At 41.7% G+C, this 27,535-nt stretch overlaps 2 protein-coding genes across 3 annotated transcripts in view; both read left to right on the forward strand.

The window, feature by feature from the left end:
• The first annotated feature begins 67 nt into the window (after positions 1–67).
• Positions 68–10,883, forward strand: ercc4 (excision repair cross-complementation group 4). Its single transcript, XM_061755238.1, has 11 exons — positions 68–410; positions 1,543–1,723; positions 3,362–3,557; positions 4,853–5,060; positions 5,146–5,326; positions 5,488–5,619; positions 6,015–6,119; positions 8,344–8,932; positions 9,210–9,302; positions 9,398–9,510; positions 9,959–10,883. The coding sequence occupies exons 1-11, from the start codon at positions 234–236 to the stop codon at positions 10,720–10,722; spliced, it is 2,739 nt and encodes a 912-aa protein (XP_061611222.1). The 5' UTR covers positions 68–233; the 3' UTR covers positions 10,723–10,883.
• A 1,534-nt stretch (positions 10,884–12,417) lies between these two features.
• Positions 12,418–27,535, forward strand: part of mrtfba (myocardin related transcription factor Ba) — a 30,059-nt gene continuing 14,941 nt past the window's right edge. The window contains exons 1-2 of one of the 2 annotated variants that reach the window (XM_061755236.1): positions 12,418–12,701; positions 21,491–21,570. The gene's annotated coding sequence lies outside the window, so the exon portion shown is untranslated. The remainder of the gene's footprint in view (positions 12,702–21,490; positions 21,571–27,535) is intronic. The other variant, XM_061755237.1, reaches the window with a different exon arrangement.

Consider the following 27,535-nt stretch of genomic DNA (forward strand, 5'->3'; position numbering starts at 1 on the left):
GTGCATTAACACACCAGTAGATGGCGTCGATACGTTTCTTTATGATCTCTCGTTTACAGAGTCGGGGTTTTTACGTCACGTGACCGGAAGTCCATCGTCAACACTGATGACGGGGGCGCGAGCTCCCTCTAGCTCGCACTCTTAATTTTAAAATGGTTCTAATTGCTTTTAGCTGACATTGTAAAGCGAATCAGGGTGTATTATTTCCTCCTGCTTCGGGGTGGGGTTCCACCATGGCGGGCCCTCTGCTGGAGTTTGAGACCGAAATGTTTCTGAGCCTGTTCGGCTGTGACGGGCTGCTCGCGGTGGCGGAGGGGATGGGGATAGACCGTATCCTGCTGCAGTTCATGCGGGTGTACTCGGAGCAAGGCAGCCTGGTTCTACTTCTTAACACCACCACCCCCGAGCAGGTCAGCAGAACCACCACATCGTTAGCCCGAATAGCATACTTGCCCGAAAACAAGTAACACCGCAACAAACCACATGAGTCACGTTGCCTCGATTCAACCTTTACAGATCTCCATAACCTGGGTGACTGAGAATCAACACAGACATTAAAAAAAAAAAAAAAAAAACGTTTTAGCAGGCATGTTGGTATTTTTTTGAATTGATATTGTGACCCCAAGGTAAAAAAAATTACCTATGCAAATATGCTATTACGCTAACGACATTCCTATAAACTGCCAGTGTAGTGTATCGTGTCAAACACCAGATCTTGCAAAAGTACTCACACTCTGTACTTAGGTAGAAGTATAGATACTTATGGTTTAAGTAGAAGAGATGTAATAATTAAACTCGTGTACACTTTTTTCCTTTTTTTTTTTTTACTAATGACTTTTACTAATGACTCAAATGTACTTAAGTAGAAAAGAAAAAAGCCCTTCTGATGTCAGTTACATAATATATATATATTGATAACTGCACAACGGGATGTATCTGTACACAAAGTGCAGTGTTTAATGAACAGCACTTTGTTACAACTGCGGTTTTTCTTTAAGTGCTCTAGTAATCAAGTTGAGTTGAGTAGTTACGCTCTTTTATTATTAACAACAACGTGATCTCATAGTTTACTAACGTTGTAAACTAACAAAAAAAAAAAGATGAATTAGCAAATTATAACAACTGTCAAATTTTCAATGCCAAATGCTGGTGGTTTTTAGGCTGGACGGTTATTCTTGGAGCTGACAACATCAAACAATTGTCTTTAATATGGCCATGGATGGGGAATATCTTACTTCTAGGAAACTGTTGCGTCATTACTGTTAATGCTCCCTGGTTCACGTTCCTTCATATCACTTCTGTCCTTGTTTTTTCCACTTTATAAGTTCCTGAATAAGAATCAATATTTTGACAAACGTCAGGAGTAGAAAGTACAGATATCTATTTTGAAATGTAGGGAGTAAGAGTGAAAAGTTGTCAGAAAAAAATATATACTCACATTACAGATACCTGAAAACCCCTAAGAACATGAACAAAGTATTACAAAGTACAAGGTTATACTTCCCACGACCGCTGTCAAACACCAGGTGTTTTCATTATTAGGAGTATTTTACGGAGCAGTTGCGAGTGGAAGGTGTGACTCACTTGCCAAGGACGGTGACCAGCGAGGTCCAAGGCACCGAGCGATACAATGTGTACACCGAGGGAGGGGTACTGTTTGTCACCAGCAGAATCCTGGTGGTCGACTTCCTCACCGACCGCATACCTGCCCATCTTATATCAGGTGAGTGTACATGCGTCGTGGAGGCATATTTCTGGTTGACGTTGTTGAAATGGTTTACATCATGTTAATTGGAACTAACACATAAAGCAGTAGAATTAATAATAATAGTAATGCCTCGTCTATATCAGAATAGCCCTGTAATGTATTTTAAAAACTGTATACAGAGGTAGGAATCGGCATAATAATCAATTACTGATTATTAAAGTAGAAATTAATGCATTTTTCCACAATTTAAAAGCATTCCCAGGTGTCATAATGAAAGGTCTCTGACATTATTTCATCAAAATGTGCAAATATCTTGTGTAATGTCATTGCAGCACACGTAATAATCACTTGTCACGCTATGATTTAGATCACTTGATTTTGGCGGTTATGGTTCTGTCTCAGGCAGCACGATAGTGAGTGGTTAGCACATCTGCCTCACAGTTCTGAGGTTCAAATCTTGATTCCGTCCTTTCTATGGGGAGTTTGTATTTATTTATGTATGTATGTATGCATGCTTGCGTTGTTTTTCTCCGGGTACTCCAGCTTCCTCCCACATTCCAAAACATGCATAGGTTCATGCGCGTTCATTGAAGACTTGTCAACACTTGTCCATAGGTGTGAATTCTTCTTTTTTTTTTTTCTTTGTGTTGTGCAATTGACTGGCGACCGCTCCAGGTTGTACCCGGCCTCTCGCCCAAAGTCAGCTAGGCTCCTGCTCACCTGTGAGAAATGAGGTCTTCTGGAGACTCTGAGACTCCCTCCAGAGCAGGCGATGTTGACCCCTACGCGTCCTCACTGCAATTGACCCAATCAATGTGCGGGGCAGCTTTTAATGTAGTTTTGAAATTTCAGAAAGGCTCATTAAAGAAATCCAGTGAACCTCCGTTCATTGATGAAGAATCATCTTTTATTGTCATGAACATGCATGCATGCTCATGAAATTTGTTCTCTGCATTTAACCCATCACAGTGAACACATACACATGTTCGTAGAACACACAGGATGCAGGGGGGCAGCTGAAGTGCCCGGGGTGCATTTCGGGGTATCAGTGTCTTGCTCAAGGACACCACAGCCGTGAGTCCGGGGGATGTTGGTGGATGGGCCAGTCGGGGTCTTGAACCTAGATCCCCCACAGTGGCAGGCAATGATCTTAACCATTGGGCCACGGCTGCCCAATGGTTGCAGGGAAATGTTCCAGACTCACCCGCAATAGGCGAAAATCCGCAATAGGGAGACCATCTAAAAACGTAGTTTTAATTGATCCCTACCAACCTTGACGTACGCGTTAAACACACTTAAACTAATTGAAACACATTGTAAACTATTTGGGTGCAAAAAAAGTCATTCCAAGCCGTATGAGTGTGTGTGTGTATGTTACAACTGCTTTTCTGCTTGCGTTGCAAATGTCACATGATCAAACCTGGACAACAGGTTTGCGATAACTAGCAAAACTATGGGTTGATGCCCAAACTTGTTAAAATTTCGTTCAATATGCAACACATCTGTATTTGATTGTGCAGGTGTACTTGACCGACAGTACTTTCTTGGCCAGTGAATATGCACACAACAGACAAGCTATTTATTAGAATTTCTATGTTCCTTTGGAGTCAATTGTGCATACATTTTCTTTCTGTTGCCTATACTTTCTGGCAGGCATCCTGGTATACCGCGCTCACAAAATCATCGAGTCGTGTCAGGAAGCGTTTATCCTACGACTGTTCCGACAGAAAAACAAGACGGGCTTCATCAAAGCCTTCACCGACAAAGCCACAGCCTTTTCCTCAGGCTTCTGCCAGGTGGAGCGTGTGATGCGGAACCTCTTTGTCAAGAAGCTATACCTTTGGCCCAGGTATGTACTGGAACTCATCACAAATCAAAGCAGCATAATGTCTTGACTATCCAGTAGAACCTCAAAAGCAGGTGTGTCAAACAATTTTTTGTCACAGGCCACATTGCAGTTATGGTCATTACGACCGCGAAACCATATAAATGTTTAATCGCCTCAAAATATACACATCAAATTGATTGATGGGTTTTAGTAACAAAATAATGCTTGCAATAGCTCAACGTTATTATTAATTACATATGACCAGATGTGGGTAGAGTAGCCAAATGTTGTACTGAAATAAGAGTAAGGTTACTTTAGAATAAGATGGCTCAAGTAAAAGTAAAAAGTAATCCACCAAAGAGTAAGAAAGTACTCAGTGAAAAAACTACTCAACTATTGAGTAACTCGTGAGTAACTTCGGGTTTATTTATTAAATAAGCGCATGAACGTCAAATAAAATAATATCGTGTGCATGCATACCTGTTCATGACAATAAAAAGGTTATTCTTCTTCTTCTATAAAATAAAATGTCTGTAAAATAACAAGCCAAATTCAGCTCCAAAAATGGTCTTATACTATATTGTTTCCACTTGTTAAACAGCCCAATACTTTAGGCTCACCAGGCAGATTAAAAACAGGGACAAGGCTGCAGTGTATATTCAAATTATACACACGCCTGGTCAAATGCCAGGTATTTGTGATGGAAAAGAATTTTGACTAAGATAATTCTTTTTAAAACTTTTTCCACCCTTAATGTGACTTACAATTTGTACAACTCAACATGTTTTTGAGAGGGGAGGTGAAAATAAATAACTGCAACAAACTTGTATGTGATTCACTTGGACATGACGAACTTTCTGCTTTCTTGGCCAGGTCACCATTGCAATAGAGATGTTCTGTTTTAAATGGTCTTTTACCTGATTACATAAAGGTTAAGTCAATTAATACAACTAAATCTGGTTGCACAAGGATGCACTCCCTCTTGTAACTGGCATGTGGCTGTGTTCAGAAGTAACAGATCACATTCAAACTCATGTTCAATGGGAGTCCACATACACCTGCCACATTAACACAGGAATTTTGGTACAGATCTTAGCAAGAATCATGGAGGTTGACGCATGATTTGCTTTCGCGGGCCACATAAAATGATGTGTCAGGCCTGTTCTTCACACCCATCAAAGTCCCAACAAATGGAAACAGCTTCCTGTAACGTTGTGTGTTTGATTTCTGATGGTCTGCTGCCATTTGTCTTTTACTTTTTTGTCCCGCAACATCTCACACTGTTTCTCTTTCTCTCTCTATGCTATGTTCAACAGATTCCAAGCGTCAGTGAACACAGCCCTAGACAGACACAAGCCGGATGTGGTGGAACTCCATGTCTCATTGACTGCTTCTATGAAGGCCATCCAGAGCTCCATCTTGGACATCATGGGTGCCTGTCTGAAGGAGCTGAAACGCTACAATCCCACCTTGGAGGCGGAGGATCTCTCCTTGGAAAACACACTTAGCAATGCCTTTGATAAGGTGCGTACAGTTTATGTTGCTTGAATCCAAGTATAGGTAAATGAAATATAGGCAAGTGTATTTCCTCTTCTGTTTCATCATCCAGACCATCCGCCATTACCTGGACCCCTTGTGGCACCAGCTGGGATCAAAGACAAAGGCGCTGGTCCAGGACCTGAAGGTCCTGAGGGTTCTGCTGCTGTACCTCACCCAGTACGACTGTGTCACGTTCCTCAATCTGCTCGAATCCCTTCGCTGCAGCCAAAAAAACTTTGGCTCCAACTCAGGTGAACTGCTGCCCCGATAATTTTAAGGGTATTATGTCTGTGCTAAGAACAGTGGCAGTCATAAATGTGCATTCAATCATATGCCCATCAGTAACAACTCATTAATTAATCTCTTCTATTTAACTTCTAATAGAAATTATTTTATTAATATTTAAATTCAGGGTGGCTCTTCTTGGACTCCAGTACCTCAATGTTTGTAAATGCCAGGTCCAGAGTATACCACATCCCGGAAAGCAAGAAGAAACTTAAAGTGGGAGCTGAAGCAGAAAAAAACCAGCCACCCTCCGCTTCAGGTGACTCAATTTAACGCAACTTTATTTCTATAGCTCTTTAACAACAACCACAGCTGTAACAAAGTGCTATGCATAAAACATAAAAGACAATAATTAAAATAATGAGAAAACAATCATAAATCATCAAATAAAATATTATTTCTAATTAAAATATACAAGAGCTCCGTTTACATTGCCCTTTTAGTATACAGGAGTGCTTTATTCCCTCTTGTTGCACATTCTACGTTGTGAGAAGATGTTAGTAGATGAGAGAGATGAGCGAGATTGAAATCTCCAACGTACAGAAAATACACACAGAAGACAGTTGAGTCTTCATGCAAAGATTGCTTAAAGCGTGTGTGTGTGCGTGTGTGTGTTTGTTTGTGTGTGTGTGTGTACGCGTGTGTGTATTTCAGAGGTGAAGCGGGTGCTGGTGCTGGAGAAGAGCCCAAAGTGGGAGGCTCTCTCTGAAGTCCTGCAGGAGATTGAGAATGAGAACAAGAACTCCCAGTATGAACCAGGTTAGATTTGTCATCCTTAGAATAGTTTCTGTATTTACCCTTACACAGACTTGGGTATTTTTCAAGTAAAAAAAATAAAGAAATAAATAAATTTCTTCACAGCAGTGGTGTTTGTCCACACAATAACCACTTCAGCCAATCTCATTTTATGAAAATTAGTTTTCAAATAAAATTTTCAGAGAGCTAATATATCGTTTGTGTGAAAACAAAACACATAGAAAAAGATTTGAAGTACAGAGGAACCTCTAAGGCAAGGGTCGCCAACCTTTTTGAAACGGAGAGCTACTTCTTGGATGCCGATTAATGCGAAGGGATACCAGTTTGATACACACTTCTGAAATAATACAATAATTAATTACTAATTAAACTAAAACTAAAAAACAACCATTCATCCATATCCAACACTTAATTCCTATATATCTCTTGCAAGTGTTTACATTTTATAATGATCACTTCTACAAGATTCTTAGGACATCATAATTTGCCATCACTGGTGAGCTATTTTTAGAAAGAGCTCGCAAGCTACTCATGTGGTCCTTAGGGGCTACTTGCTGCCCGTGTTGGTCACCCCTGCTCTTACACTCTCAAACACGATCTGTCCCAGAATGTTTTGATTTCAAAACTGAATTTTCCATAGGAAATAAAAGAAATATAAATAATACTGTTCCAGGGTCAAACTGTCAGCAGTTATCTCGGTAGAGGCAATTTGAAGTACTCTGAAGTATAGTCCTATTTGCATTTAATATTTATCCATCCATCCATTTTCTGAGCCGCTTCTCCTCATTAGGGTCGCGGGCGTGCCGGAGCCTATCCCAGCTATCATCGGGCAGAAGACGAGGTACACCCTGAACTGGTTGCCAGCCAATCGCAGCATATAATATTTATCAATTATTTATTATTGGTATTTAATTATTATGTTTGCATATAATACTTCTTTTATAGTCCTCTATGAGTCTCAAGGTCTTTTCTTTAACACCCCTTGCTGGTCCTTCTTTTGGACTCATTGTAACAGAAAACCCAAGGAAAAAGCCCAAGCGCGCACAGCATGAATTTTTTTTTGCTACAACCTCAGGGGCAGCACAGTAAACGATTGGTCAGCGCGTCTTCCTTATACTTCCAAAGTTGTTTTTTTCTGCTGGCATGTTTGGTTAATTGAAGTCTAAATTGTCCATGGGTGTGAATGTGAGTATGAATCACTGTTTGACGATATGTGCCCTGCCGATTGGCTGGCGACCAGTTCAGTGTGTACACTGCCTCTCGCTCAAAGTCAGCTGAGATAGGCTCACGCTTACCCGTGACCCTAATGAGAACAAGTGGTATAGAAAATGGATGTACGACCTCAGGGTTGTCCTACTTTAGACGTTTTACTGTATTTAATGTGGACATATTATGTTATGTAAACAGATATTTTAATGGCTTGTAAACATATAGTTAGGTCTGTATGGTGCCTGTCCACCCATGAAGTGTGAAATAAAACAATGAGGTCAATATTTTGATGTTTGCCTTTTTTGGAAATGTATCTGTTCGCGACCTGTTCCGCATTTCCACCTGTAACAGTGAGGATAATTTACTAAATAACTTCTGCTCACACCGAGTTCCTGGTTAAATTAGCCTGTGGTGGCTTTGTGCATGCGCCATTCAATTGCAGTCTAGATGCATAGGGGGTGAACATCACCTGCCTTGAAGGGAGTCCCTGAGTCTCCAGAATTCTCCACTTACACCACAAAAAGTCATTAGATTGCTTCCTCATCACTTTAAAAAAAAAAAAAAAAAAATAGTTGCTTAAGAGGTTAGATAAGTTATCGCTGAATATAGAGACAAAGTTGACAACACTGAATAGGCTCGCTTCATCACCGGTCATCATGGTTACGAAAGCTGTACTTGGAATTTGTATGAGACAGAACTCCCCACTGAAAGTGAGTGATTCTAACCAGAGTGTGACAAGTAGATATTAAGTGTGCTGTATTTTATTCCGTTGTGTATTTTACTGAAGAATGTCAGAGACCTTTTATTGAGACCTGAAAACTCTTTTAAATTGTAGGGAAAAAAATGTACGTCTTTTTTAAAACAATTGTGGGGAAAACTGCTATATTCTCTAACAGTGTGCACGCTTCGTATTGTTGTGTATGGATATTAATAATCATAATTGCATATTATGCTTCTATGAGTCCACAACATGAATTAGCTTCTTTTTCTTTTGATGTTGTAACCCATCACCTTCCAGGTCGCGTGCTGATCTGCGCCAGCGATGACAGGACTTGTGCTCAGCTGCAGCAGTACATCAGGCACGGTGCAGAGTGGCTCCTGAACAGACTTTACACACGCACCATCGCCAAACGAGATCCGTCGTCCGCCTCTGCTTTTGAGTTGGCGAATCACAAAAAAGACAAGGGCCTTCTCAAAGGCGGGTCCAAAGGAAAGGGCCGAGGGAACGCGAAAGGGAAGGAGCCGAAAAAAAAGACTAGCAAGGCTAAAAGCAGACCCTCTCTGACCTTGACTCAGATGATTGGTAAAGAGCAAACCGTTGAAGCGGCGGTGATGGGCAGCAGTGAGGATGAGGATGACTTTGGCGATGAAGACGATATGGCGGAAGAAAATGCTCTGAAGCTGGATTTGTCATCTGACGCTTACTACGCAGTCCTGAAGGAGCCCCTGATGGTCATTCACCCACTGAAGGGTTGCACGGACCCCCACAGCCTGACGCGTGTGTTACATGAAGTGGAGCCCACGTTTGTGGTGCTTTACGACGCTGAACTCAGCTTTGTGCGCCAGCTGGAGCTCTACAAAGCCTGTCGACCTGGCAAGGCACTCAGGTGTGTGAGTAGGCTATTACTTCCACGAAGGAGAATGTCTTTGTTTGCGTCTATTTTCCTGTCTACAATTATTGATCAGGGCAAGACATATTATTTGTTTTATTTCAATATTTTCAATCCTCATAATTATATCTACAACCTTGAGGAACCAGTATAATATACTTGCATTTAGTCAATATCACCTTCACTGATTGGTTCGCAGAAATCAGATAATGTGTCATTGCAGCATCAAGAGAAAACATTGCATGGAATCGATTGTCTTCATTTGCCTCTTTAGGGTATACTTCCTCATCTATGGCGGCTCAACAGAGGAGCAGAAATACCTGACCGGGCTATCCAAAGAGAAGAAAGCCTTTGAACATCTCATTAAGTAAAAATCCTTTCACTTTCCCATTCAGTTGCTTTAGTATTTGCGGGTTTCGGTGTAAAACGGCTTTGCTAACTGGTTGACTTGTGACTGTGCAGGGAAAAAGCTACTATGGTCATCCCAGAGGAGAGGGAGGGACGAGAAGACACCAACTTGGACCTTGCCAGGAATTTAGACCCTGCCAACGCCACCACCAACACTCGCAAAGCCGGCAAGTTTGTTTTTGTTTTCATTTAGCATTCACAACAAAACAACCTAGTAAAAATGTACAGTATTTTTGAAATAGTTTATGTAGCAATGACAATGTTTTGTAAAAATAATCACACTGATCTGCAGAAATGCAAACAAAACATGTATGCTGGACCAGTAGTTAGTCAAGTCCTGGGCGAAAACGATTTTTGTTGGTGTACTGTAATTCTGACTTTACGACTGCATTAGTGTAAGTTAGTGATAGTATACGGCACGTTCTGGCTGTGTACAAATTCGGGTTGTATTAGGAATGGAACTCCTTCGTAAACCAAAGACTCCCTGTATCCATTTCAGTAGTGGCAGTTGCAGTGCTGGTTCACAAACTTCAACCTGTTCTAGATTTCCGATGGTTACTGATGGTGAATCAAATTTTTGTCTCTCATGATGAGGATCAGTTTGTGTTCAAACAGGAGGCCAAGACCAGCCTAAAGAGCCCTCCCGAGTCATTGTAGACATGCGTGAGTTCCGCAGTGAGCTTCCCTCTCTGCTCCACCGCCGTGGCCTGGACATCGAGCCTGTCACTTTGGAAGTCGGGGACTACATCCTTACGCCGGACATTTGCGTGGAACGCAAGAGTGTCAGCGATCTGATTGGCTCCTTGCAGAGCGGTCGCCTCTATACCCAGTGCCTCTCCATGAATCGCTATTACAGGAAACCAGTGTTGCTCATCGAGTTCGACCCGGCGAAGCCCTTTTCCCTAATGGCCCGCTCCGACTTCCGCCACGAGATATCTGCCAACGATGTTTCCTCCAAACTCACTTTGCTCACGTTGCATTTCCCGCGTCTCCGCATCCTCTGGTGCCCCTCGCCGCACGCCACATGTGAGCTTTTTCTGGAGCTGAAAAAAGGTCGCAAAGAACCTGACGCCGTGGCGGCTCAAGCGGTCACAGCCGAATCAGACGTGGTTGCTGAATCGACAGAGCTCTATAATGCCGGGCCGTACGACTTCTTGCTCAAGATGCCGGGGGTCAACACGAAAAACTTTCGAGCGCTCATAAGAAATGCTGACAGCCTGGCAGATCTAACCAAACTGAGCCAGGACAAGCTGGCAGAAATACTTGAGAATGCCAGTAACGCCAAGTTGCTCTATGAGTTCTTGCATAATGTTGCAGATGTTCAAATTCCACCACAAAAGGGGAACAAAGATACCATCAATTTAATGCAGACTTTTTAAAATATATTTTTCATTTAACAGTGCAAAGTAGTTTTGTGCGAATGTACAGAATTAACTGAGTATTACTAAGTATTACACTGTAAAAATGATTTAAAGCCATGAACAAATCTTTTTTTACATTAACTATTTTGTGTCTTGTCAAATAAATCGATACACTCCAACGCTTAGAGTAAAATATATGTGAAATATTTGTTCTGTCTGAAAAAATATATTTGTAATTCCATCCATCCATTTTTTAAATGTTGCTTTAGCCTCATTAGGGTCACGGGTGAGCATATCCCAGCTGACATTGGGGGCGGGGGGGCAGACTACACAGTCAAATCACAGCAGGTCACGTATCGAGACAGACAACCATTCACACCGAAGGACAATGTGTAGTCTTCAATGAACCTGCATGCATGTTTTGGGAATGTGGGAGAAAGGCTGGGTTTTAATATTCAGCATTAACAAGTGCAGTACACTAGAGTAATTTGTTAGGAATTAATTTCATCCATCCATTTTCTACCGCTTATCCTTGGCACCACGAGAGAGTTGTTCAATCAGCGCTGCAGACAAAAAAAATTAGAATGGCAACTGTAGTTGTTGGAGAGATGCACATCTTCTTGACTACTATTAAGGTACCCTTGAGCAAGGCACTACCTCTGCCCCTCCAAACCCAACACAAGAGGTGCAGCACTGTTTGCGTGCGCCTTTCACTCTGACATTTTGCATGCCTGTGGGTGTGATACAAAATGTATAATATGATTAGTGTAATATGATTAGTAAAATAAATGTAAAGAAAATATCAATATTTTGTTGTAAAATAGTTTGTTTAAAGGAATTGCAGAGGCAATGTTTTTGCTACATATTTAACTGGGTGTTTCAAATATTCTAGAAGTGCAATGATTAATCGATTAGTCAGCAACTAATTGATTATCAAATTAATCGACATATTTTGATCATCGATTACTCATTTAGAGACCTTGCTTAACTTGGAATTATCCAAATGCTTGGAATTTCAGCGTCTCAACAGTACATATTCTCAGGTCTTTGTGTTTCATCAAAAGAAGACATTTGCAAACTGCTTTTACTTTGGAATACAATGATCAGCATTGCCTATTTTCTGACATGTTACAGATCAAACCAGTAACTGAATCATAATCATTATATATTTGTGCATTTTCTGCACTGTCAATTTGAAATGTTATTTTTAATAAAGGGGTGGAAATTTAAAAAAAAAAATAATCTAATTAATTGAGAAAATAATCAACATGGATGGATGGATGGAATTGTTAGTTGCCGCCCTAAAGTATCAAGTTATGAAATTTGAGAGGAATTTATTTGAATTATTAATTTCATACTGTACCTTTGTCTTGAGGGTGTGGGGGAAGAATATAGATTTTACAATTCCACACTATTGCAAAATTATTCAAATATAAGGAAAGGATTTACCTCACCCAATAACAATTAGTTAAACAAACAACAAAATGTATAAAATAACACTATGGCTGTTTTACTGAAGTAAACACCTAAGTCTATATTTAATGCAAGTGGGCTATTTAATTACAGATTAAATGCATTTCTAATGAGCTGGTTCAGTTTACATGCTGTGCACATGTGAGTGACTATTACGTAACACGACAACACGTCGAGAGACTCGAGACGAGACTTGAGTTGTTCAGTGTCGGTGTTACGAAACAGGTTTGACACGGAACGAAGGTGTCGGGTTCCTGTTGTACCCGATTGTTAACCTACAGCTACAGAGAGTTGGCAACACCCTGGCGAGTCGCCACGCCCCCCTTTTCGTGTCCGGCTGCGCCATGACGTCACTCCAGCAGCACCCACGGAGCAGTCGCAGCCATTTTACTCCGCCAAATAAACTTCAACCTCACTGCCGGAGGAGAGCAAAACATCACAGAGGACTTGCCAGTTGTCACCTACGGATATAACACCATGAACGTTAAGTCGGACGTTCTGAGCTTTCCTGTGTTGTCTAGTTGGTGAGTTCTGCTCGTCATGGCGGCGTTGTCTTGTTTTTAGCATGTTAGCTCGCTGTAACTAGCCAAAATGCTGTAACTAGCCAAAATGTAAAGATATGCACAGCGACATAAGTCTTGAGAGGGTCTACACACTAAAGCATAGGTGCACCATGAGCAGTCAATAGTTGTATTTATTTTCAGTACTCGGAAACAATCAACAATGGCTCAGTGTTTAGTGTTTGATCCTGTGGGTAAGTGACTCACCTGTCAGATTGAAAGTGCTGCGCCCCACACCCACTGACCTTCTCCTTTACGAACAATGCCCAAAGCAATGTCATTCAAAATGTATTTTTACCTAATTGTAACCCTCGTCCTAATGAGATGTTTATTTATTTATGTACATTTCTAACGAATTTGTTTGTGTGTTTAGCTCAGAGCTGTCCAAACTACGGCCCGCCGTTCTTTTTTTGTCCTACTAATATACCAACTATATCCATCCATCCATCCATTTTTCGTCTCCTCACTAGGGACGTGCTGGAGCTTATCCCAGCTAACTCTGGGCAAGAGGCAGGGTTCACCCTGAACTGGTCACCAGCCAATTGCAGGGCACCTATCGACAAACAACCACCCGCACACACATTCACACCTATGGGCAATTTACAGTCTTCAGTTAACCAACCATACATGTTTTTGGGACTTGGGACGCAACCGGGGTACCTGGAAAAAACCCACACAGGCACGGGGAGAACATGCAAACTTTACATAGCCGAGGCCGGATTTGAACCCAGGTCCTCAGAACTGTGAGGAAGATGTTAACATTTGACACAGGTGGAGGGGGTCTTGGGACACACACGTTCCCCATGGGTGCGACACCCCTAAAAACTACTATTACTAATACATTGGTTTTATATCGAGTTTTCTAGTCAAGGTCCAATTTATGAACATATCACGTTAATGATTCTCCAGACACTATCCCATTCACTATCAAAAGTCTGTCTTTAGAAATATATTACGGCACATCTTTGATTCCACTGCTAAAGAGGTTTTAATTCTTCCATACAATTCATCATGATTGTGGTTCGTATTTGTGCAGTTTTTCCAGTTTTTTGCTCGTGATAATGAGAATGACCATTATTGTCTACATAGAATGTTTTTTGTTATTGCTCTGCACTTGATCTAATTAAGCGGGGTACACGCATACCGATAACCAACAGAATTTGACCCTTTTTTTCCCCCCGCACCTTTCGACCAAAGTCAGCAAAGACCTAAAAGTCGGATGTCTCTGAAAGATTATCTAGACTGATTATCCTGTCGTAGGTTATGTGTTAAGAGTGTTTTTTACTCCTTTATCTGCTATTGTCGAGTCTGACAATCGTAAAAGTTAAACCTGTCCAATATTTACTATCGGAAATCATTGTGGTTAACACAAAATTTGGGATTCAGTCACTGTGAAACGAAATGACTGATAGCCAGTTAGGAAGCTCATGCTGTTTGCCAGACACAAATAGAGGAACGACTGGTCGTGTGGAGTGTTTGTATAATCTGTCTCATGAGTCATTCACCAGATTTAAAATAGGTAGAAGCGTTTGCAACACCAATCTAGTTAACAGATAAGCTACTTCTATTTCTCTGTCTTTTTGTTTGTATTTTACGATAGTCTGGATGCTTTATGGCACCATTCTGCCTCTCAGTGGTCAGTAGTTGGTACTATGACAGACATCTGGTTTGTGGGGTGGAGACTTTCAGTTGAGTCACTGATGGTGTAATGGTTCACTCAACTGACTTCTCTGCAGGCAACGTGTGTTCAATTCCCACTAATTGATGGTTTGAATGTGAATGTGAAAGGTTGTCTGACTTAATATGTGCTCTGTGATTGAGTGTTGACAATTGCAGGGTGTGGTCCACCTTTTGCCCAAAGTCAGCTGGGCAACAGACCCTGAACAGGATAAGCTGTATAGAAAATAGGATGGATGGATGGACTCGATATTGTAATGTGTGTGGTTTTGATCATCTTGGGTGCACCACACACTATAGAACAAACAAACGAAAACACATAACTGTATGTCACTGAAGTCATGAGAGACAGGATAAGGTTGGTCTCGCCGCATGATGTTATCGCCCTCTAATTGATCTGAAGAAGTGAGGTGATGCCTCAGCAAATCCAGACTGTGAGTCATGCATGCAGGAAGGATGTGGTAGCCACATGTTGAAAAGTGTGCATTAACTTAAACGTCATGCGTATGGTTGGATGGCAAAGTAATCATCACTACCTGAGTTTTTATTTCAACCTCCTCGGGCCGTATGAATTTATGGGAAGATGAGTCTGATATGTTAATACCAGGCTTTCCGTGACTTCCCACTCTTGAGCTGGAACCTCTAAACTTGCTCATAATTCATTGGTCGAGCTCCAATTTGTTCAGATTTGTAAACAACTTTTGCCAATGGAAATCGAGATACAGTGAAGTTGAGTGAACCCCTATCCATGGCTGGGCATAGGTTCCCTGCATTAGGTGAAAATCTGCAATATGTAAAGGCTAAAGACCATTAAAAAATATATTCTCCCCCCCATTGTTTTTACCTTTAAACTAGGGATCTAATTAATCTTGTATAATGTGCATTTCCCCCCCCCCCCCCCAAAAAAAATTCAAAAGTCACCAGTGCGCATTATACATAGCTATAGTAAAAGTTAGAAAATTCCTTCACAGTGAAATGAGGTATATGAGGAGATGTGTGTTTTAGAAAAGCTATCAGTTTTAAGTCTTGTGATTTATGTTTACATCATATTTAGGTTCACATTTAAAATAATTCATCTACTCCTTTATTGTGTCTAGGTATTGAGGCTGTGATGCACCCGAATATATAGTTTTTACACTGCAGTATGATTACTACTACTAAGGTTTACTAGTTCTTTAGTAATGTATGTAATACTGTGGCGCGCACACACATTTAGTTTTATCACTGCAGTTTTTCTACCTCTCACATGACCATTAGCACGTCAGTCAGCTTGCATAACATACAGAAAGCTAGAGTGGTCATGTGCCCAGATAACACGTTCATAAAAAGAATAGTTAAAACACAGCAAAAGCTGCAAAGGGCAGATAAACGCGCATAAGATCTATTAACATACAGATTATTACAACTATTTATGGGATTAGGGGACTAACTGATTTAAAACAGCATTTTATCAACTGTACAATAGCGCTAGGCATGCTGGGAAATCCTCTGACAGCAAGCCGCCACAATGACATCAGCAATGACGTCCCATTCTGCAAGGCCATGCAGCTGAACATGACAGGTTAAAAACAAACAAAACAAAAACAACAATAATGATGTCATCATAAAAACATGGCGGCTCACTAAAGCTGCAGTGTAAAAACTAAACAGTAGGGTGCACCACAGTAATATATACATTACTAAAGAACAACCAAACCTTAGTATTAATAATAATACTGATCAGACTTCCATCCATCCATTTTCTGAGCCGCTTATCCTCACTAGGGTCGTGGGAGTGCTGGAGCCTATCCCAGCTATCATCGGGCAGGAGGCGGGGTACACCCTGAACTGGTTGCCAGTCAATCGCAGGGCATATATAAACAAATAACCATTCACACTCACATTCACACCTATGGGCAATTTAGAGTCTTCAATTAACCTACCATGCATGTTTTTGGGATGTGGGAGGAAACCGGAGTGCCCGGAGAAAATCCACGCAGGCACGGGGAAAACATGCAAACTCCATACAGGCGGGGTCGGGGATTGAACCCTAGACCTCAGAACTGTGAGGCAGATGCTCTAACCAGTCATCCACCGTGCCGCCCTGATCAGACTTAATTAAAAAAAACAAATTAGGAGGGGATCACCACTAACATTTATATCAATGGATGTGGGTTATACATAGGAAGAAAGGCTTTCCTGATTTTTGGGGGTGCGCATTATACTCGAGAGCGTATTATACACAAGAAATAACGGTATATCTGCTGTTCCTGCTGTGCGCGTCTTGGCCTCTTAGGAGCAGTGTGGTGCAATGCACGCACGGAGCAAAACGTTAGCAGTAAAAAAAAATGTTTAGAAATAATAGAACGTCGTATAAATCAATTTACTTCTTTTTTTTATAGATTAGGAAAAATATATGCCTTTGAGTATTGTTATATTGCCTGTCTGTATGGTACTGCAGAGTTTGTGTATACATATTCGTTATTTAAAGGTAAATCCTGCCTGTGATTTAGTGCTAATTCTAGCAACCCCATCAATGGTGGTTTCCATTGACTGTTAGCATTGAGCTGGCGATTTCTAAAATGACCGGGTCATGTATTTAAATATACAATGTGTGTAATTATTTTTGTTACGTCTTTAGTTTCACAGTAACTACACTTGGGTTGTCATTAAACAGTTTAAAGCACGCTCAGGGAGGGCAGAGACTGTGTGTGTGTGTGTGTGTGTGTGTGTGTGCGTGTGTGTGTGTGTGTGTGTGTTTGTGTGTGTGTGTGTGTGTGTCGCACGCACACACGAACACATTGAGTCTGCGTGTCAGTTTCACTTACAGTCCCCTCCAAAAGTATTGGAACGGCAAGATCAATTCCTTTTTTAGGTGTATACTGAAGACATTTGTGTTACACATCAAAAGATGAATATTAGACAAAATTTCTGAATTCCAGCTTTTATTTAATGGTATATACATCTAGATGTGTTAAATTTGATTTCATGTTTGCTTGCATTTGCTGTAAAGCAAACATGAAGACCAGACAGCTGTCTATGGGAGAAATACACACCATTTTGAAGCTAAGAGAAGAGGGAAAATCGATCAGAGCTATTGCCCAAACATTGGGCATAGCCAATACAACAATTTGCAATGTCCTGAAAAAGAAAGAAACTACTGGTGTACTGAGCAACAGACATCAAACATGTCAGCCAAGGGTATCAACAGCAGTTGATGAGCTGTGAAGAAACACCCAAAGAAAACAGTCAGTGACATCACTACCAGCCTCCACGGGGCAGGGGTGAAGGTATCACAATCCACTGTTCTAAGAAGACTGAAAGAAGAAATATACATGCCATACCACAAGATGCAAACTACTCATCAGCAAACAGAATCGGAACGCCAGATTGGTCTGGTGAAGTCAATAGTCGCTGGCTGGATGCAGTTATTGCAAGTCAGGGTTATGCCACCAAATATGAAATGTTATTCACTTTAAGTTAATTTAATGTCTGTTCCAATAATTTTGCTCCCTTGAAAAGTGGGTGGCTTCTAACAAAAGGTGCTCTGTCTTGAGGTGTTTAGATGTAAATACCATGAAATAAAAGCTACAATTCTGAACTTGTCTCATATTCATCCTTTGATCTGAAACCCAAATGTCTTCAGTATACAACAAATACATAGGAATTGACCTTGCCGTTCCAACACTTTTGGAGGTTTCTGTATATTATACCGGTACAAAAATACCCCAAAAAGTTACATTGTTTAATATGAAACGAAGCTATTAGTGTTGCATTTGTCAAGCTCTTTGTACCTTTGGGTTATGTTGTCACTTTGTGACATTTAAAATGTCAGAAAACAATTAAAACCCATCTTTTTCACCCAATATTGATAAGCTGAAAATCACGTCATAAACCCCGAAAAGTTAATATTTTCATTGTTTAAAAAAAAAAAAAAGTCGATATGACCACCCAAAAAAAGATTTAGCGATTAAATGGATAAATCGCCCAGCCCTCATTCAGTGAAGTGAAAGTTGCGTCGCAGTTGTGCTTCATGTCTCATTTTTTTGTAACATGAGCTTAGCTTCAAAAGTTAACCACTGATTTAATGTGAAAACAATAAAATACTCTCCCCTTGATAACAATGTGTACAGCAGCTAGCCAGCCAGCTGCAATCTATCTGAATAGTTACGGTTTACGGTCAACGCCACTGTTGGTAACATTGAACACGCAATCGGCGACACATTGGAGTCTTTCTGCTTGATGCTCGTTGAATTGAACTCCAGCGAGGTATATGCTGAGGTCTCAAGATTTTCTAAGTCTGGTGAGATGTCGTTTCCCAAAAGCTTTGTGGAATCGGGTCATGTTTTTTTGTCCTTTGTCCATTCCTTAGCTACCGTTTTCAGTGCACAAAGGCAGCCAGGAAGGAAGCGGCGACGCACGTGCGAGTGAGACTGTGAGAACAGAGCCGACCTCTGCCTCTACTTGATGAGTCCAACTTCCAAGTGATGACATCACCGCTCATCTTATCACTGTATAAAAGCAGATGTTTTTCTTTGACCATATAGTCTATTTAGGGCCCTAAACTGCAAACGCCAACGGAATCTTGACACAAAGGGATTATCATGCATGTGTGCAATGTGTGTATGAGCTTAGTGCATATACATATACTGTATAAAACTGTGCACAATTGTTTACAATAGGACCTGTTATAGGTTTATTTAACCATTAGGTTATGGTTTATTTGTAAAACACATTAAACGCACAGTATTTATTAGGTACACGTAGGTTTTACTTCTTCCTCTGACTAGTAGCACAGTGTTTCAGTATGGGCTAAAATTTAGATTGTAAATGTTCATTTCTTTGTTTTTGGGCGGCATGTTTGAAACAAACCTTTAATCATTCATCACATTTTCATTATCCTTATCAAAATAGTTAATTTGCAGTGTTTTTTTTCCTTCTATCAAACTTTCAGTTTTTGATCGGAACAGGATCATTTTAACAGTTAGTGCTACATTAGCGTTTAAGCTAAGACTGCTGTTAACACATAACGTCTGTCACTTGAGGTCAGGTTTGTGTGGGAGTTGACGCAGCCATTACTATTTGTAAAACAAACCCTTTCGACATCTTCATGTTGTTGCACCAAGACTGTGGGACACTGACCTTTCTATTCCCTCAATGACGGTAAAACAACTCATTTGTTTGGTTTGGTCAAAATAGATTGAAGAATTTGAAGTATTTTATTGGTCTATGTCCAAAACATTGCCGCAACCAGGATGGTGGTGTTTTCATTAAGAATGGAAAATTACTAGTAGGCTATTGTTCATGGAAAAATAAAATAAAAGTCCATCTTATCAGTTCAAGAAGTACTGGTTTCTTGACCAATATCTGGCTTTAGATGCTTTAAAGCCATATTTCCATTTGGGATAGCAATATAACTTGTTTAATCATGATGAAGTTAATCGATTTTATGGAATTAATTATCAGTAGCATCAGCAAAAACATGAGTGATGGGAAGTAGTGCTGCATCCACGCTTCGGCACAACTCATCTGGCCAGTGTTATTCTGCTCAGTACAACCCAGGTTTTGAAACAAATTCAGAGCGACAATGTGCTTTTTATGAAGCTCATGTTGGATGTTATTAGATAAGCCTAATGGCTACCTACATAATAAAATGCCTAATTTCCTCTAGCAGTTGTACCGGTATGTTCATTGCAGTTTCATGTATCGACTTGCACTTTAACCCGTGGGACTCTTAGGCCCACTGCACACGGAGCGATGCGGCCGAAACCGACTACACTGTTGTTGTAGTGTACATGGTTCGGCAACTATGTCTAATGAGTGCCTGACTGTCTGCCACTGCTTTTGCTGTGATTCAAGTCATAACAATAGAGAGAGAGAGTGTGTATAGTAGAATACTTACTGACTGTATGTTTATAATTTCATGTGTACCTGTGGCGGAAAAAGTGAAGTGTGGTGATTCATTTCGCTTGCATTTCCACTCTTTGAATTATTCTAACATAGCAACAGCGGCCAGAGCAAGGTGTCAATGTGAGTGTGAATGGTTGTTTGTTTACATGTGCCCTGCGATTGGTTGGCGACCAGTTCAGGGTTTACCCCACCTCTCGCCCAAAGAGAGCTGGGATGGCCTCCAGCATGCCCGTGACCCTAGTGAGGAGAAGCGGTACAGAAGATGAATTAATCAATGAATACTGCTTATGTGGTATCTCAAAAAGCTGTTTCCCGATAAGAATGTCAGGGGTTGCAGTTTTTCTGTTTCAGCAAGTTTGTCTATGCCAATCGCCTAGTGTGCGGGTATGAGTCACCGCTGAATTTTTGTCATGATTATCCAGTTCAGTTGTTTTCGGCGTGTGCGGGACGAGCCTTATATTCTATTTAAAGAAAACTGCACATATATTTATCACTGCCTATGCAGTTCCAATGTTTACTCTTCACTGGTTTGCGTCAGGCATAACAGTTATGTATTCCTTCCTCTCTCTTGCATTCTCTCACATTTTTTTTTTTTTCCAGAGCCCATTCTTTCATTTCTGAGTTGTTTTTTTTAGCTATCTCGGACCGACTCAAACATTGCAGTTAGCTATTTTTACATGGCCAACATGATGCTGTGTTCAGTGGGGAATACCACATGAAAACATCTGTTGTACAAAGGCAGCGCCGTAAATTCACTTATGAATCCAAACCAAATGTTTTGTAACCTAGGCACATTTGCTGAAGATCACTTGAGGAGTGTGTGTGTGCGTGCGTGTGCGTACAGATTGATTTTGTATTCTGAGAGTCGCTCCCCTCAGACTGCAGTCTGGCTCTCTAGTATTCAGTTCCATAGAGCCATTGCCTTTGTTCCAAGCAGTGTGCGAGCTTCCCTTTTGTATTCCCTGTGTCCTTAAATGTCAACTACCTTCATTCAGGCATCTTAAAGTGGTGCTCATCCTCCATTTTATTGTTGCTCTTTCAACAGAGAGCCTTGCATGTTTTTATTTCATTCATGTTTTTACCAGACTTGTTCCGTATATAAATCCTCAAGCACGGACATCCAAAGGAATCTTAAATTTCATGTTTGGTGTTTGTCATGATAAATGCCTCATTTTGTCTCCTATCAGGTGTGACTCCATGGTCTAACATTACTGTCAAGGGAAAGAAGCCTCTAACCTCGTTCCCTCTATGTCGTCTGCTACTTAAGGTAGGCACTTACCATTATAACAGCAATAATATGGTTATTATAAATGAAAGCTCATCATTAAGGGTGGGGCAAGATATTGATTTTTATGCATATTCCCTTGTCGCCTACTCACTTAACGGAGAGTTTTTATTGTAAATTTTGTGATGGTGTCTATCCAGAAGTAGCACGACCTTCCATTAAGTTTACTTTATCAGACTTCAGCAAAGTGTGTGAACCTCACACCACAAGCAAATAAACATAACTTTTACAAATCCATGTATTACATATTGGCTGTAAATAGAAGGACAACAGCCTTTTGTTGGTCCCTTGAGGGGAAATACAATGTTATCTTGAGCATGGGTACACTCTTGGGTCATAGCTATAACCACACAGGCAAATGATGTCAGAGTGAGCTGGCTGCATACAAAAAAAGCAAACCAAGCCAATGGGGGATAGATGGAACACAAGCAATGCATGGGAACAGAACTGGCACCTCCCCAGTATCCAGTTCCAATAGTCATATTTTGGTCCGTAGCAGGATGTGAACCATCCATCCGCCAGTCACCAAGCCAAGTCATAACCAACTGAGCCCCGGCTGCCAAAATCTGCAAAATTATAGGACCGCTCACTATTGGATTTGAAGTACAGTAGTCACATTCTATAGCAGAAGCACATTTATAATGCTGTCACTCAAATCTGGCAAGTCCAATTTCCAGAATCAGGACTATAATAGCACAGTGTTGTTGTAGTGTTGAAGTGGGTGTGGCCAAAAAGCTATCCTTTAATAACTGTTTGACCCTCCGTTAGTAGTAATCAGTGTTGCCACAGTTACCTTGAAAAAAGTAACTTATTTACTTTACTGATTACTTGAGCTTAAAATTTGAAAAGTAACTAAGTTAGAAAAAAGTTACATTTCAGTTACTTTCAGCAGCTGCCAAGTGGCACGAATATCACTTATCCACAGTAAAAAAAAAAAAAGCATTAGCTTAACTGTACCCATTACTTGGTAATGTACGCCACACAAGAATGATGTCCTCAATATGAACCAATAACTTAAATATTTGTGTAGTTGAAGCCACATTAAATCGGAAACTTAGGGCTGACTTGACATGACAACACAGTACAGTAAGTACCTAGATGTAAACAAGCACACCATTCTCAGTAAACCTATCTAATCTTAACTGATAGATAGATTGTGGTCCATGAAGGCAACTGCGTGTGTGTGTGTGTGCGTGCGTGTGTTTGTGCGTGTACGTAAACGTGAAAGTGAGTGGCAGTTTGATATTGGAGCGCACACACACTCACACATACACGCACACATGCACTATTGCTCCCAACATCATAATTTTGATGAGAAGAGTGAGAAAAGGTGACAAGATTACGCAACTGTTTAACTTGCAAAGCTGTGGGTGATTGACGGGGGGAGAACCACTTACTTATGTGACGTCAGCCGTGCAGCGCGTCAAACCAGCTCATAATACAGACAAACTTGAAAGTTCTCACTTTTCTTTGTAAATATAATTTAAGATAAGTATTGTAAGTCCTTCCGTGAGTCAGTCCTTATTGTGTGAGGATTTATGACCGCGCATTTCGGTATGAATAATTAATCTACAATGCATTAAGCACTTAACATGGCTGTAAAACTGTATTATTAAATGTGTAAATAAAAAAGTAACAACTATCAAATACACTTTTTACAAAGGAAAATAACAAAAATAGTGTGGCGATAGTGAAATCGTGCATTTCTTTGCACTTTTATGGGACTGCACCCCGTCACTGTGCATTGTACAATCAACAATCACCTCCCAATCACTTTCCGCCGCTTACTGAGAAATCAGCGGTCTGCGTGAACGGTTAAATGCCATTGAATGGCTGAACTGTAGGGCACGGTGGGCGACTGGTTAGAGCGTCAGCCTCACAGTTCTGAGGACCCGGGTTCAATCCCCGGCCCCGCCTGTGTGGAGTTTGCATGTTCTCCCCGTGCCTGCGTGGCTTTTCTCCGGGCACTCCGGTTTCCTCCCACATCCCAAAAACATGCATGAATTGGAGACTCTAAATTGCCCGTAGGCATGACTGTGAGTGCGAATGGTTGTTTGTTCCTATGTGCCCTGCGATTGGCTGGCAACCAGTTCAGGGTGTACCCCGCCTCCTGCCCGATGACAGCTGGGATAGGCTCTAGCACGCCCGCGACCCTAGTGAGGAGAAGCGGCTCAGAAAATGGATGGATGGATGGATGGATGGCTGAACTGGGATTTTTTGAGTCACCAGCAGCCACAAATCAGAGACATTGATGACTCAAAAGTAACTATTGCTGGTTTGAAAAAGTAACTGTAGTCTGATTACTCTCCCAGGGAAAGTAACATGTTACTTTGCTCGTTACTCAAAATGGCGGAATTTTGGAGTAACACGTTACTTAATAACGCGTTACCATTGATGCCGGGACCAAACGTTTTCTGTACTTGCAGATCAGATGTACAACGATCAGGATGAGTTTTGGGCCATTCCTTTTTAAAATCTGCTGCAGTGCACCAAGATTCCTGGAATCCATCCATCCATCCATTTTCTATTGCTTATCCGACGTCGGAGCGCGGGGCCAGTAGCTTTAGCAGGGACGCCCAGACTTCCCTCTCCCCAGCCACTTCATCCTGCTCTTCCGGGGGGGATCCCGAGGCGTTCCCAGGCCAGCCGAATAGACCTTACCAGGGAGGCTGAGGAGTGTGATCCCCCTGTAATTGGAACACACCCTCCGGTCCCCCTTCTTAAAAAGGGGGACCACCACCCCAGTCTGTCAATCCAGAGGCACTGTCCCCGATGTCCACGCGATGTTGCAGAGGCGTGTCAACCAGGACAGCCCCACAACATCCAGAGCCTTTAGGAACTCCGGGTGAATCTCATCCACCCCCGGGGCCCTGCCACCGAGGAGCTTTTTAACCACCTCGGTGACCTCAAACCCAGAGATCGGAGAGCCCGCCTCAGAGAACCCACACTCTGCTTCCTCATGGGAAGGCGTGTTGGTGGAATTGAGGAGGTCTTTGAAGTATTCTGCCCACCAACTCACAACGTCCCAAGTCGCGGTCAGCAGCCCCCCATCCTCACTATACACAGTGTTGGTGGTGCACTGCTTTCCTCTCCTGAGACGCCGGATGGTGAACCAGAATTTCCTCGAAGCCGTCCGGAAGTCTTTCTCCATGGCCTCACCGAACTCCTCCCATACCCGAATTTTTGCTTCAGCGACCACCAAAGCTGCATTCCGCTTGGCCAGCCGGTACCCATCAGCTGCCTCAGGAGTCCCACCGGCCAAAAAAAGCCCGATAGGACTCCTTCTTCAGCTGGACGGCATCCCTCACTGTTGGTGTCCACAAACGGGTTCGGGGATTGCCGCCACGACAGGCACCGACCACCTTACGGCCACAGCTCCGGTCGGCCGCCTCAGCAATGGAGGCGCGGAACATGGTCCACTTGGACTTGATGTCCCCCGCCTCCCCCGGTACATGAGCAAAGTTCTGTCAGAGGTGGGAGTTGAAACTCCTTCTGACAGGAGATTCCGCCAGACGTTCCCAGCAGACCCTCACAATACGTTTGGGCCTGCCACGTCGGACCGGCATCTTCCCCCACCATTGGAGCCAAATCACCACCAGGTGGTGATCAGTTGACAGCTCCGCCCCTCTCTTCACACGAGTGTCCAAGACATGCGGCCTTATGTCTGATGACAGACCACAAATTCGATCATCGTACTGCGACCTAGGGTGTCCTGGTGCCAAGTGCATGTGTGGACACCCTTATGCTTGAACATGGTGTTCGTTATGGACAATCCGTGATGAGCACAGAAGTCCAATAACAGAACACCGCTCGGGTTCTGATCGGGGGGGCCGTTCCTCCCAATCACACCCTTCCAGGTCTCACTGTCATATGGTGGTATTAGTTCAATCAGACTGTGTTAGTTTATCCTTGTGATTTAAATTCAAGTCATGTTTATTTGTATAGCCCTTAATCAGAGAAGTTTTAAAGGCCTTGACAGGCCCACATTTGGCAATTATTGACTACATCCCCTAATCTAAACCCTCTACCCCAACCACCACCCCAAAAAAAGATGCTGATTATCAGACCACATTTTATGACCAATTTATGAAGAAATTTAAGAAAGGGTTCGCATCCTCCAACTGTAAATGTACTAATATTTGTTTATTAAAGGTGATAAAAGGGGTGATTCTTCCCCCTTGAAAGGCGCTGTATAAATCTAAGTTTGAATCTTGGCTTGGAGCGTTCCATGTGGAATTTGTTTTCCTTGTGCTAGAGTTGGTTTTCTTAGTCCACTCTGGTTACCTCCCACCTTTCAAAAATACGTTGTTAATTGAAGACTCTAAATCGAGCGGGTAGTCTATTTGCTCTGTGATTAACTGCCAATCAATCCACGGTGCACCATGACCTTGAACCAATAAGTGGCAGAAAACGGATGGTAAGGTAATACAATCATTACTCAAAAGTTTTAATCCATACCGATGAGAGTATAAAACAAACCTCCCTCTTTCTCTATCACCCAAAGGTGAGTGCGGTGGCCATTTGACACTAGTAAACTCATGATCAGAAACCATTTGGAGATGATTTAACGTTTGTGACATGTTACAGTGTCTTACTGGAAGTTACCAGCCGAACATCATAAAGGTGTGGTTGGAAACAATACCAATGCGCATGGGGTGTTTGTTACTTAATGTGACATGAAAATTCCTCCCTAACACTACACCCAGCCTGAATCCTTTATATAAGGCTGGTTGGAGCCCCCCCCCCCCCCTTTTATTATTTGTATTGCAAAATTCTACTATCCCATTGTACATACAAATGTCAAAGCAGAAATCATGACTCATCACACTTAGGTTTTACAATCTTCTGTTGTTTCATTTTGGTTTAGAATAAACCCCTGGTATACACAGGGGATGCAGACTGAGCCTTGCCGCAAATAGTCAAAATAAGCGAATAATTGCCCCCCCCCCCCCCCCCCCCAAAAAAAAAAAAAGGGGGTAGGGGAGATTTATTTTAGTTTATTTATTTAACCTTTATTTATACAGGTAAGGCAATTGAGAACAGATTTTCATTTGCAATGCTTTTTTCGTCTGATCAAAAAGTCAAGCAATCCACCCAGAAACTGCTGCTCAGTCATTTTCTCATTTTCAGAACAAACTTTGTAAACTCCAAAAACATAGAAAAGATTCTACTACATCAGCAGTTGCTGAAATATTCAGACCACCCTCTGTGACACCAACAACCATGTCTCATACAAAACTTAACACTTTCACGCAGTTACACAGTTTCATCTTTGTCGTTTCCAGTTAGTCAATAACAGACAAAATATATATGATGCCTGATTTGATCATATAGCAATTTTTCATTGGAGGAAAGCAATGGTTTTAAGAGAGGTGTGGTTTGTGGTGTTTGGATGTATTACTTTGCAATCACCGTCACTTCCAAGAATGAACACATTTGAGTTGTAGCCACATATTTAAATTTCTCTCCCATATTCTATGTGGATCATCTCATCATGGAACACTTCTGGTACTTGTGGACCTACAGGGAGAAATGACAGCGACCATGTCAACATAGCCAACAGTAACATCAGAATCGTTAGTTATAGGTCTTGGAGGTCCTGGAATGGAGAGATGTTGGCAATAGCACTGCTAGAGATTGATAAATGGCATTCATGTTTAAACCAAGCATGCTGTCATCTATTTATTAAGTACCCGTTGGGAAGCTTAAATGGTTTGTTTTGCTCCCCGAAATGTTTCCGTTCCCTCTGTTCGAAACCACCACAACGATGTCATATTCCAGATTGTGAAGCCTGTCTGAACATAGAGACATTCATGCTTAAATGGATGTTGTTTTCCATGGGCAGCGGTTATTCTGTATAATGGTCATCCATGTGGGCTTGGATTGAGCTCTTCCAGATGGCTGTAATGAATGCCACCCTTAGCATTTTGCCAGTTGGGTGAAGTAG

Source organism: Phyllopteryx taeniolatus, chromosome 19 (genome assembly GCF_024500385.1).
Source record: "Phyllopteryx taeniolatus isolate TA_2022b chromosome 19, UOR_Ptae_1.2, whole genome shotgun sequence".
NCBI classification, from domain to species: domain Eukaryota; kingdom Metazoa; phylum Chordata; class Actinopteri; order Syngnathiformes; family Syngnathidae; genus Phyllopteryx; species Phyllopteryx taeniolatus.